This window comes from Sphaerodactylus townsendi, linkage group LG17 (genome assembly GCF_021028975.2).
Source record: "Sphaerodactylus townsendi isolate TG3544 linkage group LG17, MPM_Stown_v2.3, whole genome shotgun sequence".
NCBI classification, from domain to species: domain Eukaryota; kingdom Metazoa; phylum Chordata; class Lepidosauria; order Squamata; family Sphaerodactylidae; genus Sphaerodactylus; species Sphaerodactylus townsendi.
The window spans coordinates 12,286,050-12,298,359 of NC_059441.1; the positions used below are offsets into that span (position 1 = coordinate 12,286,050).

At 47.4% G+C, this 12,310-nt stretch overlaps 1 protein-coding gene across 1 annotated transcript in view; it reads left to right on the forward strand.

Moving 5' to 3' along the window:
• Nucleotides 1-12,310, forward strand: part of SCAPER (S-phase cyclin A associated protein in the ER) — a 73,216-nt gene that overhangs the window by 24,450 nt on the left and 36,456 nt on the right. The window contains exons 10-13 of the mRNA XM_048519729.1: nt 887-998; nt 2,109-2,249; nt 9,744-9,899; nt 10,565-10,707. Of these exons, the coding sequence (XP_048375686.1) occupies nt 887-998; nt 2,109-2,249; nt 9,744-9,899; nt 10,565-10,707 (552 nt within the window). The remainder of the gene's footprint in view (nt 1-886; nt 999-2,108; nt 2,250-9,743; nt 9,900-10,564; nt 10,708-12,310) is intronic.

Below are 12,310 nucleotides of genomic sequence, written 5' to 3' on the forward strand. Positions count from 1 at the left end.
GGAACCTGTGACTGGCTACATTCATATATATATAAAAAGGGGCTTTTCATTGGCACCTCCCCATTCCCCCTTGGAGAAGACCCTAGATCTTATAGTGGGGCCCATAGATTAGCTTTGAGGGGAGGGAGGACTAAGGAGACCCACAGCCTTGGAGCACTTCTTTTAACAAACATCCCCCCCCCCCTTTTGACCCATGAGGCTGACTATAGTCTGTGATTGCAATTGTAGCAACAATCTGCAGTTTTCATGGATCTGGAAGTCTTCAACTAAGTGGCTATGCATAAGCACATGAACCCAAAGAGCAATTTGATAGCAACAGACCAAAATCTCCTTACAGGAGAGAAGGGGGAGATATAAATCCAACTCCTCCTCCTCCTTCTTCTCCTTCTTCTTCTCCTCCTCCTCCTCCTTCTCCTTCTCCTCCTTCTCTCCTCCTCCTCCTCCTCCTTCTTCTCCTTCTCCTTCTCCTCCTCCTTCTCCTCCTCCTTCTTCTCCTCCTTCTCCTCCTCCTTCTTCTCCTTCTCCTCCTCCTCCTTCTTCTCCTTCTCCTCCTCCTCCTCCTCTTCCTCCTTCTCCTCCTTCTTCTCCTCCTCATCCTTCTCTTTCTCCTTCTTCTTCTTCTTGATGTCCATGTGGTCCCTGGAAGTTAGAGAGGTTGGGGTTGTCTTGAATGCAATTTGGATGTGTTTAAAACATTCCGAAATAGCATTGTATGCACAACTAGGCTTTTTTGTCAATCAGATATTTTGCGCCTCGCAAGCTCATTTGTTTGAAATTTATACGGAGTTCTTTGGAATGCAGAATATCCACAATTCTGTTTTGTTTTGTCTTCCTTTTGTGATTTTGGCCTCGTTGGGTTTCCCCCGGTGTTGTTCTATTTCGCAAGGACGATAGCGGAGTCGAAAAAGAAACACGAAGAGAAACAGATGAAGGCTCAGCAGCTCAGAGAGAAGTTGCGCGAAGAGAAGACGCTCAAGCTTCAGAAATTATTGGAAAGGGTAAGCTGGCTCGGCGCTCGAGTGCCCGTCAGGGTGACTTGGCGCGTATTGTTTCCGTGCCATATTAAATTAGGGATCCCCAACTTTTTTGAACCTGCAGGCACACGTGGTGGGCGCGGCTTAAAAACAGCTGCCCTAAAATGGCTGCCGTGGGGGGGCGGAGCCAGCCACAAAATGGCTGCCATAGCTTATCTTCAATCACCCCGGGAAGGTTCTTGTGCCAAATACTGCGACCATGTTGGGGAACACTGGGGTACAGCAAGAGAACTACTTCACTGAGCAGATGGGTCTGGCATGCCGCCACTCAGCACCTGTTTCAGGGGTTACCTGTCCCTGATCTATACAATAAATTACCTAAGTATCGTACTAATAACGCTCTTTCTGTTTTGCTGATCTTTGTCTTCCTGATGCAAATGTTCTCCAAGTGGGAGAAGGACATCTGTAAATAATCCTCAAAGTTCCAGGGTTCACGCGAGCATCTTCTATTAAGCTAGGCGAGAGCTTTCGTCGTGTTGGTGCAACACGGCATTTCGCCCCTTTAAAAAAACGCCGACATCCATTAAACTCGGAATGATTGCCAGCTTGTGAAAACGAGGCGAGATTTACGACGTCTCTCTCTCTCTAAACTCAATTTTCATGATGATTGAAAGGCCCGACAGGGTCCGGGGTATCCGGCTTGCTTCTTGCAAGATTACCGCAACCAGCCTTTTCTTCGTCGCATTGAAATTGAAATTTGTGGAAGGCTCTGGACGAAAAATGGGATAGAGATGCGTGTAAGGACACGGGGAGGGGCCGTGGCCATTGTTTTATTTGTTTCTTTAATTAAACTTTTATGCCGTCCTTTCCCTTTTGAACTCAGGGCAGCTCACAGCGCATAAAATATCCAATATAAAATATGGGACCGAAAGGCCACACACACGCCCTTCAACGCAAAAGCTGTAAAGCTGAAGGGAACAGAATAGAGTTTGTTCATGCAACATAATAAAATTGATATCATGTCATACATTTTAATATAATAAAAGCGGCCGTGCAAAAATAATGTGGTTTTCTCCCCCCCCCCGTCCCCCCCCCCCCGCCTGGTTATTATGGCCCGCCTCCTTCCCTTCGTAGGAGAAGGATGTCCGGAAATGGAAGGAGGAATTATTAGACCAGAGGCGCCGAATGATGGAAGAGAAACTTCTCCATGCCGAATTTAAGCGGGAGGTGCAGCTGCAAGCGATTGTGAAGAAAGCCCAAGAGGAGGAAGCGAAGGTGAGCCGTGGGCGTTGGAAACTGTCCTTTGACCGGCAAGAGTTTGCTCATTTCAAATTCAAATTGACAACAGCCTTTATTAGGCATATAAAATAGGCTCCAGAGCGTTACCAGACATTTGTGAAGTGCAAATCGAGAATACAGTCAGAACGCAGACATAGAAACTGTATGTAGCATTGGTCTGTATGTAGCATAGGAGCAGCAGTGGCGTAGGAGGTTAAGAGCTCGTGTATCTAATCTGGAGGAACCGGGTTTGATTCCCAGCTCTGCCGCCTGAGCCGTGGAGGCTGATCTGGGGAATTCAGATTAGCCTGCGCACTCCCACACACGCCAGCTGGGTGACCTTGGGCTAGTCACAGCTTCTCGGAGCTCTCTCAGCCCCACCTACCTCACAGGGTGTTTGTTGTGAGGGGGGAAGGGCAAGGAGATTGTCAGCCCCTTTGAGTCTCCTTACAGGAGAGAAAGGGGGGATATAAATCCAAACTCTTCTTCTTCCTTAGAAAGTCCTGTCACTTGTAATAGAAATTTTGCTTCTTTTTCCAAGAGCACGATGTCTGTATTGTTTAACAGAAGCTCCGCAGCAGAACTGTCAGAGTCTCTTTCAGATTTGCCTAGGGCCAGCCGAGTAGAGAAACTCCTAATGCCCACATATCTCGGGCAGTCGAGTATAATGTGAGCAAGAGTCTCCACTTGGTTTTTACAGTGTGGACAAACCCGATCCTGGAGAGGGATGGATAACTAGCGAGCCTTTGTTTGCTCATTTCAGTGGGTTTACCTGGGGGAATCTCTCACTGGGTTCTGCCCAGTATGTGTGCTGAAAGGTGAATTACCTTTAATGTCCTCATCACTACCTGACGAAGAGGGCTTTGACTCTCAAAAGCTCATTCCGCCACAATCTTGTTGGTCTACGTCGGGCTCGAGTTCAGCTCTTCTGCTGAAGACGAAACTCGGCTACCCAATCACCGAACAGTGTTACATCTAGGCCAGCCATTCTCAACCAGGGTTCCGTGGTACCCTGGGGTGCCGTGAGCATGTCCCAGGGGTACCGCGGCAACACTACCGCCCCCCCCCCCTCATTTTTGTGGTGTCTCCCACCGGCGCCAGCAAGGACATGGAGCTGGCCCATGGGGCAGGGTCTGCCAGAAGGTCAGCAGCCACCACCACCCCCAGTGCTACCCTTCACCCTGGGAGGAAAAGGTGGGGTGTGTGGCAAGCAGGGGCAGTGGGAGGGGAAGGTGGAGGGTGGCGGCAGGGGTACCGTGAGATATGAAGAGTGAGGTCAAGGGTACCCTGACCGCGAAAAGGTTGGGAAACACTGATCTAGGCAATCTAACCGGGGGGACGGTGGCAGGCCATCTTGAACTTTTTTTAAAGAGTTATGTTATTCATTTATACACATGATGTTAGTTTTATGTATTTATACCTTCAGTGGATTTTAAGGATATATATATAACATGTGTTGTATGTGTTGAGAGCCAGCGTGGTGCAGTGGTTAAGACCAGGTACAGTCTAATCTGGAGAACTGGGTTTGATTCCCCACTCTTCCACCTGAGTGGCAGAGGATTATCTGGTGAACCGGATATGTTTCCGCACTCCAACATTCCTGCTGGGTGACCTTGAGCCAGTCAAAGTTCTCTCCGAACTCTCAGCCCCACCTACCTCACAAGGTGGCTGTTGTAGGGAGAGGAAGGGAAAGGAGCTTGTAAGCCACCTTGAGTCTCCTTACAGGAGAGAAAGGTGGGGTATAAATCCAAACTCCTCCTCCTCTTCGTCTTCTTCGTCTCCATCTGCACCGCCCCAGTTCCTGCTGCAGTGGAGTAGAAAACGGCATAGAAATAAAATAAGTTTCCTTAAGGGAACTTTTTAGGGCCAGTGGTGGTTATATAAAGTGACCCAAGTACACCCTTCTTCTTGCAGACAATCCCCCACCCCCACCCTCCGACTGCACAAGTGGCCTGTTACATGTATCAGTATTGTGTCTGTAACTAAACTCTGTCTCAGGGAAAGATAGCAGCTCCTGACCTGCTGGAGGGGATATTGATTTCCCCGGGAGAAGGCAGCAGTTCTGCCCCCCCCCTCCCTTTACCCCACATGATTGGATGATTTTAAACAGCCCCCTCACCTCGAGAGGGTGAGTCACTCAGAGATAAAATGCTCTCATACCATTGGGGGGAAAAGCAATATAGTATATGAACACCATGAGTGATATAGCCCAAGAAAAACTGTTTATTTTGTTAGTAACGTATTTCTGTAGTTTTTTATACTTTATACTTTTATACTTTATATAAGGAGCAGCAGTGGCGTAGGAGGTTAAGAGCTCGTGTATCTAATCTGGAGGAACCGGGTTTGATTCCCCGCTCTGCCCCTTGAACTGTGAAGGCTTATCTGGGGAACCAGATTAACTTGTGCACTCCAACGCATGCCAGCTGGGTGACCTTGGGCTAGTCACAGCTTCTCGGAGCTCTGTCAGCCCCACCCACCTCACAGGGTGTTTGTTGTGAGGGGGGAAGGGCAAGGAGATTGTAAGCCCCTTTGGGTCTCCTACAGGAGAGGGAGGGGGGATATAAATCCAAACTCCTCCTCCTCCTCCTCCTCTTCTTCTTCTTCTTCTTCTTCTTCTATATTTTTATACTTCTTTTGCTAAACTCAGAGAATACCACACATCCCTTCTGCACATTTGCATAGGCTCTGAGACACTGACAGTTCCGTTTCTTGTGAGTTTATAGTCAGGAAAGCATCGTACGTGAGCGTTGGACAAAAACAAGTCTTTAGCTGCTGAATCTCCAAAGGGCCGCAAAATTGGCTTAGTTTGCTAGCGCAACGGCTGCATCTGTCACTCAGTTTGCTTTGGTTTCCTAATGGGGTTTATCTTTGTCATTTTGTGAAATCCACGTGGCTCCTGTAATCACGTTAATTAAATAACGTCCCATAAAGCCCAGCTCAACAGATGTGTCAGAAGCTTCGCGTACGGTCAAGTGGCGAAAACCTGCGGTCCCTGGGCTGATCGAGACCGAGATTAATTGGGTCAGAAGTGCCAGCTCGCTGGTGAGGCAGAGTCGAAGGCCGTGGCTTCCGCCACCCGTCCCTTTTACCGATTAAATTCCCACCGCGGGACGCTCACCGAACCGCAAAATCTGTTCTGTGAATACATTCCGCTGGGTAAACACAAGTTCAAAAATCTGTCTTCTGTTTGGCCATTTAGCTTTTCTGCGGATCATTTCTTTCTCTGACTAACCCAAAGTAAAATAGAAGAGCGTATTACGAAACATTTCCTCGTTATTTCTTCCTTTCCATGCTAAAAATAAAATAAAATAAAGAACCAGATTTCGCTGTCACAGAACAAAATTCGGCCATGGTTCATTACGAAAAGGGTCTTTTCGGTTTGCACTGTTTCATGAGAATTGTTCACATTTCACCATGGCCGGAATAAAAATATTGGTTAAGATAGAAAGATATCTTTCAGGGAGGACCTGTCTCGTTAACATTATTTGTTGATTTATTTCATTTATGCCTTTCCTGTCCTTCCCATGGGAATCCAAAGCAGCTTATGTTGTGTTCCTCTCTTCCATTTTATCCTTGTAACAGCAACCTGGTAAGATAGGATAGACTCAGAGCGGGTGACTGGCTCAGGATCCCCTAGCGAGTTTCCACGACTGAGTCGGGCTTCGAATCCGAGTCTCTCAGGAGCCTAATCTGATGCCAACCACTATGTCACACTGCTCTCTCACCAATTTTCCATCTTTTTGCCACTGTGGCAGATTCTTAAATCTCGTGTTCAAAATCACTTGTATTTGGGTACAATATTGGCCTGATTCCCCCCTCCCTCCCCGGCCCGCAATACATACAAACCAGCATCTTCCACTGTATCCTTTCGTATACATGGAATCTAGCTCCTGCCAAGTGGAAAAGCTGGAAAAAATGAAAAAAGACAGGAGAAGGAGGAGGAGGAGGAGTTTGGATTAATATCCCCCCTTTCTCTCCTGTAAGGCTTATAATCTCCTTTCCCTCCCCCCCCCTTACAACAAACACCCTGTGAGGTGGCTGGGGGCTGAGAGAGCTCTGAAGAACTGTGACTAGCCCAAGGTCACCCAGCTGGCATGCGTTGGAGTGCACAAGCTAATCTGGTTACCCAGATAAGCCTCCGCAGCTCAAGGGGCAGAGCGGGGAATCAAACCCGGCTCCTCCAGATTAGAGTGCACCTGCTCTTAACCACTACGCCACGCTGGCATTGCTGTGGGTAGAAACCGCCGCAGCAACCGAAACCGTTTCACTGCTCAGCCGAAGACAGCTCCGAGATAACGTTTGTTTTCTTTGTGCGAACTTCCCGGGGCTCATAGAGAGCTGGCTCGCTCCCGCTGGAAGTAATTTAATTAAAACGTTTATTGTGGCGCACCGAATTAAAGTTGTTCAGGGCCTCATCTTTCCTCCTCGGCTGTCCAAGGGGGTTTTGGAGCCTTTCCTGGTCTGTGCAACCGGGCTTGTTCCCACAATTTAAAAATATCGGCAGAGATACTGACTCATCATCTTGGCTTCCTTAATGCCCAGTGAAAGCAGCTAAGGGGCCGAAAGGCAAATATTTACATTTAAGCCTTTTTTCCTGGGTTAACCGCTGAAGCAATCTAGATGTGAAAAGAGTTAATTTTGGGAGCTTTGAATGAACAGCTACGCTGCCTGATGCCCAATTATATGAGTGCCTTCCTGTTTGTTTGCTTGCAAGCAAGCAAAAACAGTTCTTTCTTTGACTCTAGTGCTGAATTTCAAAAAAAGGGCGTTCCTTTTACAGTTGGATCAGCATATATATATAAACCTTTATTAGGCATAGAATCCACATAACAGCCAACATTGTCCAAACAAGTATCCCATACATGAGAACCATCGCAGGTAATCATTTCAAAGTTTCTATAAGGAACCTACCTACAAAAGTTAAAATCTCGGAGGCGGAATTGTTTAGTAGAAACGTAATCTTCCCCACAGTAGAGTATTCATTCAAGATTACAGGACAAAGAGCAAAAAGTCTGGTCCTAGATCCCTCGTATTTGGGGCAGTCAAACAATATATGTTCCATGGTTTGAATCGCTGTGGTACAATGAGGACATTTCCGCTCTTGCAGGTCGATTTTTCGGAACCTTCCTTGTAGCATAGAGCAAGGGAAGGAGTTACATCGAGCCCTAGTGATTATCCATCTCTGCTTGGGCTCCTGAAGTAAACTCAAATAATCTGCCATGTGATTGATTTTAAATTTGATATTAAAAAAGAGGGGGGAGCAGTTGGATCAGTGCGAGGTTAAACAAACGTATTGTCGAAGGCTTTCACGGCCGGAATCACTTGGGTGCTGTGTGGTTTCCGGGCTGTATGGCCGTGTTCTAGCAGCATTCTCTCCTGACGTTTCGCCTGCATCTGTGGCTGGCATCTTCAGAGGATCTGATGTTGGAAAAGCAAGTGGAGTATATATCTGTCCAGGGTGTGTGGGGAGTGTCCAGGGTGGGTGGGGAAACCTTGTCTGTGAGTAACAAGGGCGGCAACCAGGTCAATAGTTGAGGGCATCTGAATAGAAGTATGAGTAACAATGAAGACTATAGCCTGGGAGTAACCCTGTAGATAGCAAAGTCACTGGTGGGAGCATCTGAATAGAAGTATCCTGGCCTTTGTTTCTTTTGTCTATGGTCATCCTGTGTCTATGGTCATCCTTTTGTCTATGGTCATCCAGCTCCACACAAACACAGGATGACCATAGACAAAAGAAACAAAGGCCAGGATACTTCTATTCAGATGCTCCCACCAGCGACCTTGCTATCTACAGGGTTACTCCCAGGCTATAGTCTTCATTGTTACTCATACTTCTATTCAGATGCCCTCAACTATTGACCTGGTTGCCGCCCTTGTTACTCACAGACAAGGTTTCCCCACCCACCCTGGACACTCCCCACACACCCTGGACAGATATATACTCCACTTGCTTTTCCAACATCAGATCCTCTGAAGATGCCAGCCACAGATGCAGGCGAAACGTCAGGAGAGAATGCTGCTAGAACACGGCCATACAGCCCGGAAACCACACAGCACCCAAGTTAAACAAACGGCTGTGCAAAAATCAGCTACCGAAGCAAAGAACCCAAAAATAATTCAGCCGCGGAGCAATAGGTAGGAATAAAACATCGTGAAACCCCAAAACCGTTCCAAGCTGTAAAATGACATACAGGCCCTTCCACATGAGTCCATCCTGAAATTCATGTGGAAGACGTTTTTGAAGGTACGATAATTCGTGTATCTCTGGCCCCTTCTGTACATGCAGAACAAAGCACTTTCAATCCTCTTTCGCAATTGTTTGCAAGTGGATTTTGCTATTCCGCACAGCTGCAAAGTGCATTGAAAGTGGTTTGAAAGTGCATTATTCTGCATGTGTGGAAGGGGCCTCCGTCTCCCCTACCTCCCCACCCAGAGTGAGTTTAGGAAATACCAGAGACAGGGCCTTTCTTGTGGTAGCACCCCAAAGCAGATCTCTTGCTGTCTAGTCATGGGCATCAGGTGAAATTGCTAATTTTTTTTTTTGTACATGGTTTTAGTTGATTTGCTCTTTCCTTCCCCGCTATTTCAGTTCCCCACCGATTTCTGGGTGCTGTTTATTTTGTTAGCTGTTTTTTTATTACCCAACTGCTGACTTCTAACTTCTGCAACCTGAAGATGTGGGCTGCCCTTCCCCTAGCAGCTAAGATGGTACCATGCAAAGTCATACTTCTTTGCCTAGGCCAGGGGTCTGCAACCTGCGGCTCTCCAGATGTTCATGGACTACAAATCCCATCAGCCCATGCTGGCAGGGGCTGATGGGATTTGTAGTCCATGAACATCTGGAGAGCTGCAGGTTGCAGACCCCTGGAATCTGTTCTGTGTGTCATGGTGGTTGAAGTGCCTGTCTGGAGAAGGCGATGGAAGCAGTTTCATATAAACCCTTCTGTTTAATTGTTATCGTTGAAATCCCAAGGCAGTTCACTGCCTGCTGCTCACAAAAAGACAACCAAATGTCCATTTATGAAATTTATAATAAAAGTGTCACAATGCAGTTAAAAACCAGTAAATCACCTACTGTATTAAGTTCTCAAAACTCAGTAGAAATGAAAACATAGGAAGAAAAACACAGTTTAAGACAGCTACTCATAATATTCTAACCTAATTATAAACAATGCTCTAAAAGTCAAGCATAATTTGTCCAAGGCGCTGGAAACCTCGCACAAGCGGTTTTTTTGCGATGAGATGTCAGCTTTCAAGGATTTTTCTTCAAGGCGCAAAGCCCCCCCTATCCACGCAGCTTGTGTTGAATCACATTCCTGCACTCTCTTGAGTTGTGCGGTGAACATAAATCTCATATTAAGGATACGCATCTTTTAATATACATGCAGATCTTTAATCGTTGCCGTTCCCAGAAGAGTTGCGTTGTACACCCGGAGACAGATGTTTGTATCCTCATTTGTTCCTTTTGAACTCTGGTTGAATTTGCAGGTCAACGAGATCGCCTTCATAAACACGTTAGAAGCCCAGAACAAGCGTCACGACGTCCTGTCCAAGCTCAAAGAGTATGAGCAGCGGCTGAATGAGCTGCAGGAGGAACGCCAGCGAAGACAAGAAGAGAAGCAAGCCCGGGACGAAGCCGTTCAGGTATGTCTAGAATGCCCGAGTCCCTCAAAACCTCAAAGATCATGTTTCCAGGGGGTGAGAAGCGCTCTAGTGAGGAAAGAAGAGCGGGGGAAGAGCATCAGCACTTCCCTTTGATGGTTTGCAAGCCCCTCGCCGGTATCCCTGTCAATCCACAAAAACACAAGAAGGCCATTCCTGCGAATCCGTTTCGTTAATGGCGGCGGTTTCCCCTGGTGCTGATCCCAGGAGACAGCCTTTTGCCTCAGCAGCAGTGGCATAGTGGCAAAGACCAGGTGCATTCTAATCTGGAGGAACCGGGTTTGATTCCCAGCTTTGCCGCCTGAGCTGTGGAGGCTTATCTGGGGAATTCAGATTAGCCTGTGCACTCCTACACATGGCCAGCTGGGTGACCTTGGGCTAGTCACAGTTCTTCTGAGCTCTCTCAGCCCCACCCACCTCACAGGGTGTTTGTTGTGGGGAGGGCAAGGAGATTGTAAGCCCCTTTGAGTCTCCTGCAGGAGAGAAAGGGGGGATATAAATCCAAACTCCTCCTTCTCCTCCTCCTCAGAGGAAGACACTTTGGGCCAGAGAAAAGTGTCAGAGTTTCAGCCTGCAGGAAATATTTGTTTTTTTTAAAAAACTAATATTTGAAGCTTAGGAACGCAACAATAACGTTTTTTCTTCAGGAACGTAAACGAGCTCTGGAAGCAGAACGCCAGGCCCGGGTGGAGGAGTTGCTAATGAGAAGAAAAGAGCAAGAAGCCCGGATCGAGCAGCAGCGCCAGGAGAAAGAGCGAGCGCGTGAGGACGCAGCCCGTGAAAGAGCCAGGTAGTGATGGCCTTCACGGCTCATGATGACCTGAACGACGGTTCAGCGTTTCCTCGATTCCCTGCATTAAACTCAACGATTACTAATCAAGGCTTGATGCTGGTTTGGCAAACACTAGTTAAGAAGAGAAGAAGAGTTTAGATTTATACCCCACCTTTCTCTCCTGTAAGGAGACTCAAAGGGGCTTACAATCTCCTTTCCCTTCCCCCCTCACAACAAACACCCTGTGAGGTGGGTGGGGCTGAGAGAGTTCAGAGAGAACTGTGACTAGCCCAAGGTCACCCAGCTGGGATGTGTTGGCGTTCCCAAGCTAACCTAGTTCCCCACTCCTACATTCCTGCTGGGTGACCTTGGGCTTGTCAAAGTTCTCTCTGAACTTTCAGCCTCACCTGCCTCACCAGGTGTCTGTTGTGGGGATGGGAATGGAAAGGAGCTTGTAAGCCACCTTGAATCTCCTTACAAGAGAGAAACGAGGGATATAAATCCAAACTCCTCCTCCTCCTCCTCCTCCTCCTCCTCCTCCTCCTCCTCCTCTTCTTCTTCTTCTTCTTCTCCTCCTCCTCTTCTATCTTGTGAGCAATAGTGTGCCACCGGCCAGCACTTAGCTGGAGAACGTAGACCGAACATCCCATCATCATGCGCAACACTGAGTCACTTGGTACTTTAAGTAGGGAACAGCATCCCGTCATGGTAGGATGAGCCCTAACCATTTGGAAGAATTCTGCCCTAATGAAAATTACTTAGCTACCTTTGGGAGAAAAATGTCCTCCAATACGTGCTACTGCAGAGAGATGTAAATAACAGGGAGCATTTCACACCTCTATAGTGGCAATTAAGGCCCTGTTAGGAAAGGATTAATATCTGTGAAGCCGCCCGCTTGGATTCCTTCTGCCCAGATGGCGCATCGACCTCGATTATTGGAGATGTCTCTTGTGCTATTTCGCAACGGCTTATTGTGCTATTTCTCAACGGCTTCAGAGAACAGGCGGGCATTGTTTTTTCAGCGTACAGCTGCTGTTAGTCGTGCGCCAAAAAATAAAAAATTGGGAAACCTTTGCTATTTTTATTAACTTCTCCCCCTGAATATTTTTTATTTATTAAAACCAGTTATTTTTTTCCTGTTATTGAAATGAAAACAAATAGCATGCCAGCATGGTGCGGTGGGTTAAGAACAGGTGGATTTCTGCACTCCTACATTCCTGCTGGGTGACCTTGGGCTAATCACAATTCTTTCAAGAACTCTCTCAGCCCCACCGACCTCACAAGGAGTCTGTTGTGGGGAGAGGTTAAGAGCTCGTGTATCTAATCTGGAGGAACTGGGTTTGATTCCCAGCTCTGCCGCCTGAGCTGTGGAGGCTTATCTGGGGAATTCAGATTAGCCTGTACACTCCCACACACGCCAGCTGGGTGACCTTGGGCTAGTCACAGTTCTTCGGAGCTCTCTGAGCCCCACCTGCCTCACAAGGTGTCTGTTGTGGGGAGAGGAAGGGAAAGGAGATTGTAAGCCCCTTTGAGTCTCCTTACAGGAGAGAAAGGTGGGGTTTAAATCCAAACTCCTCCTCCTTCATCCTGAGTTGGTCAAGTGCACTGTAAAAGCAATAAT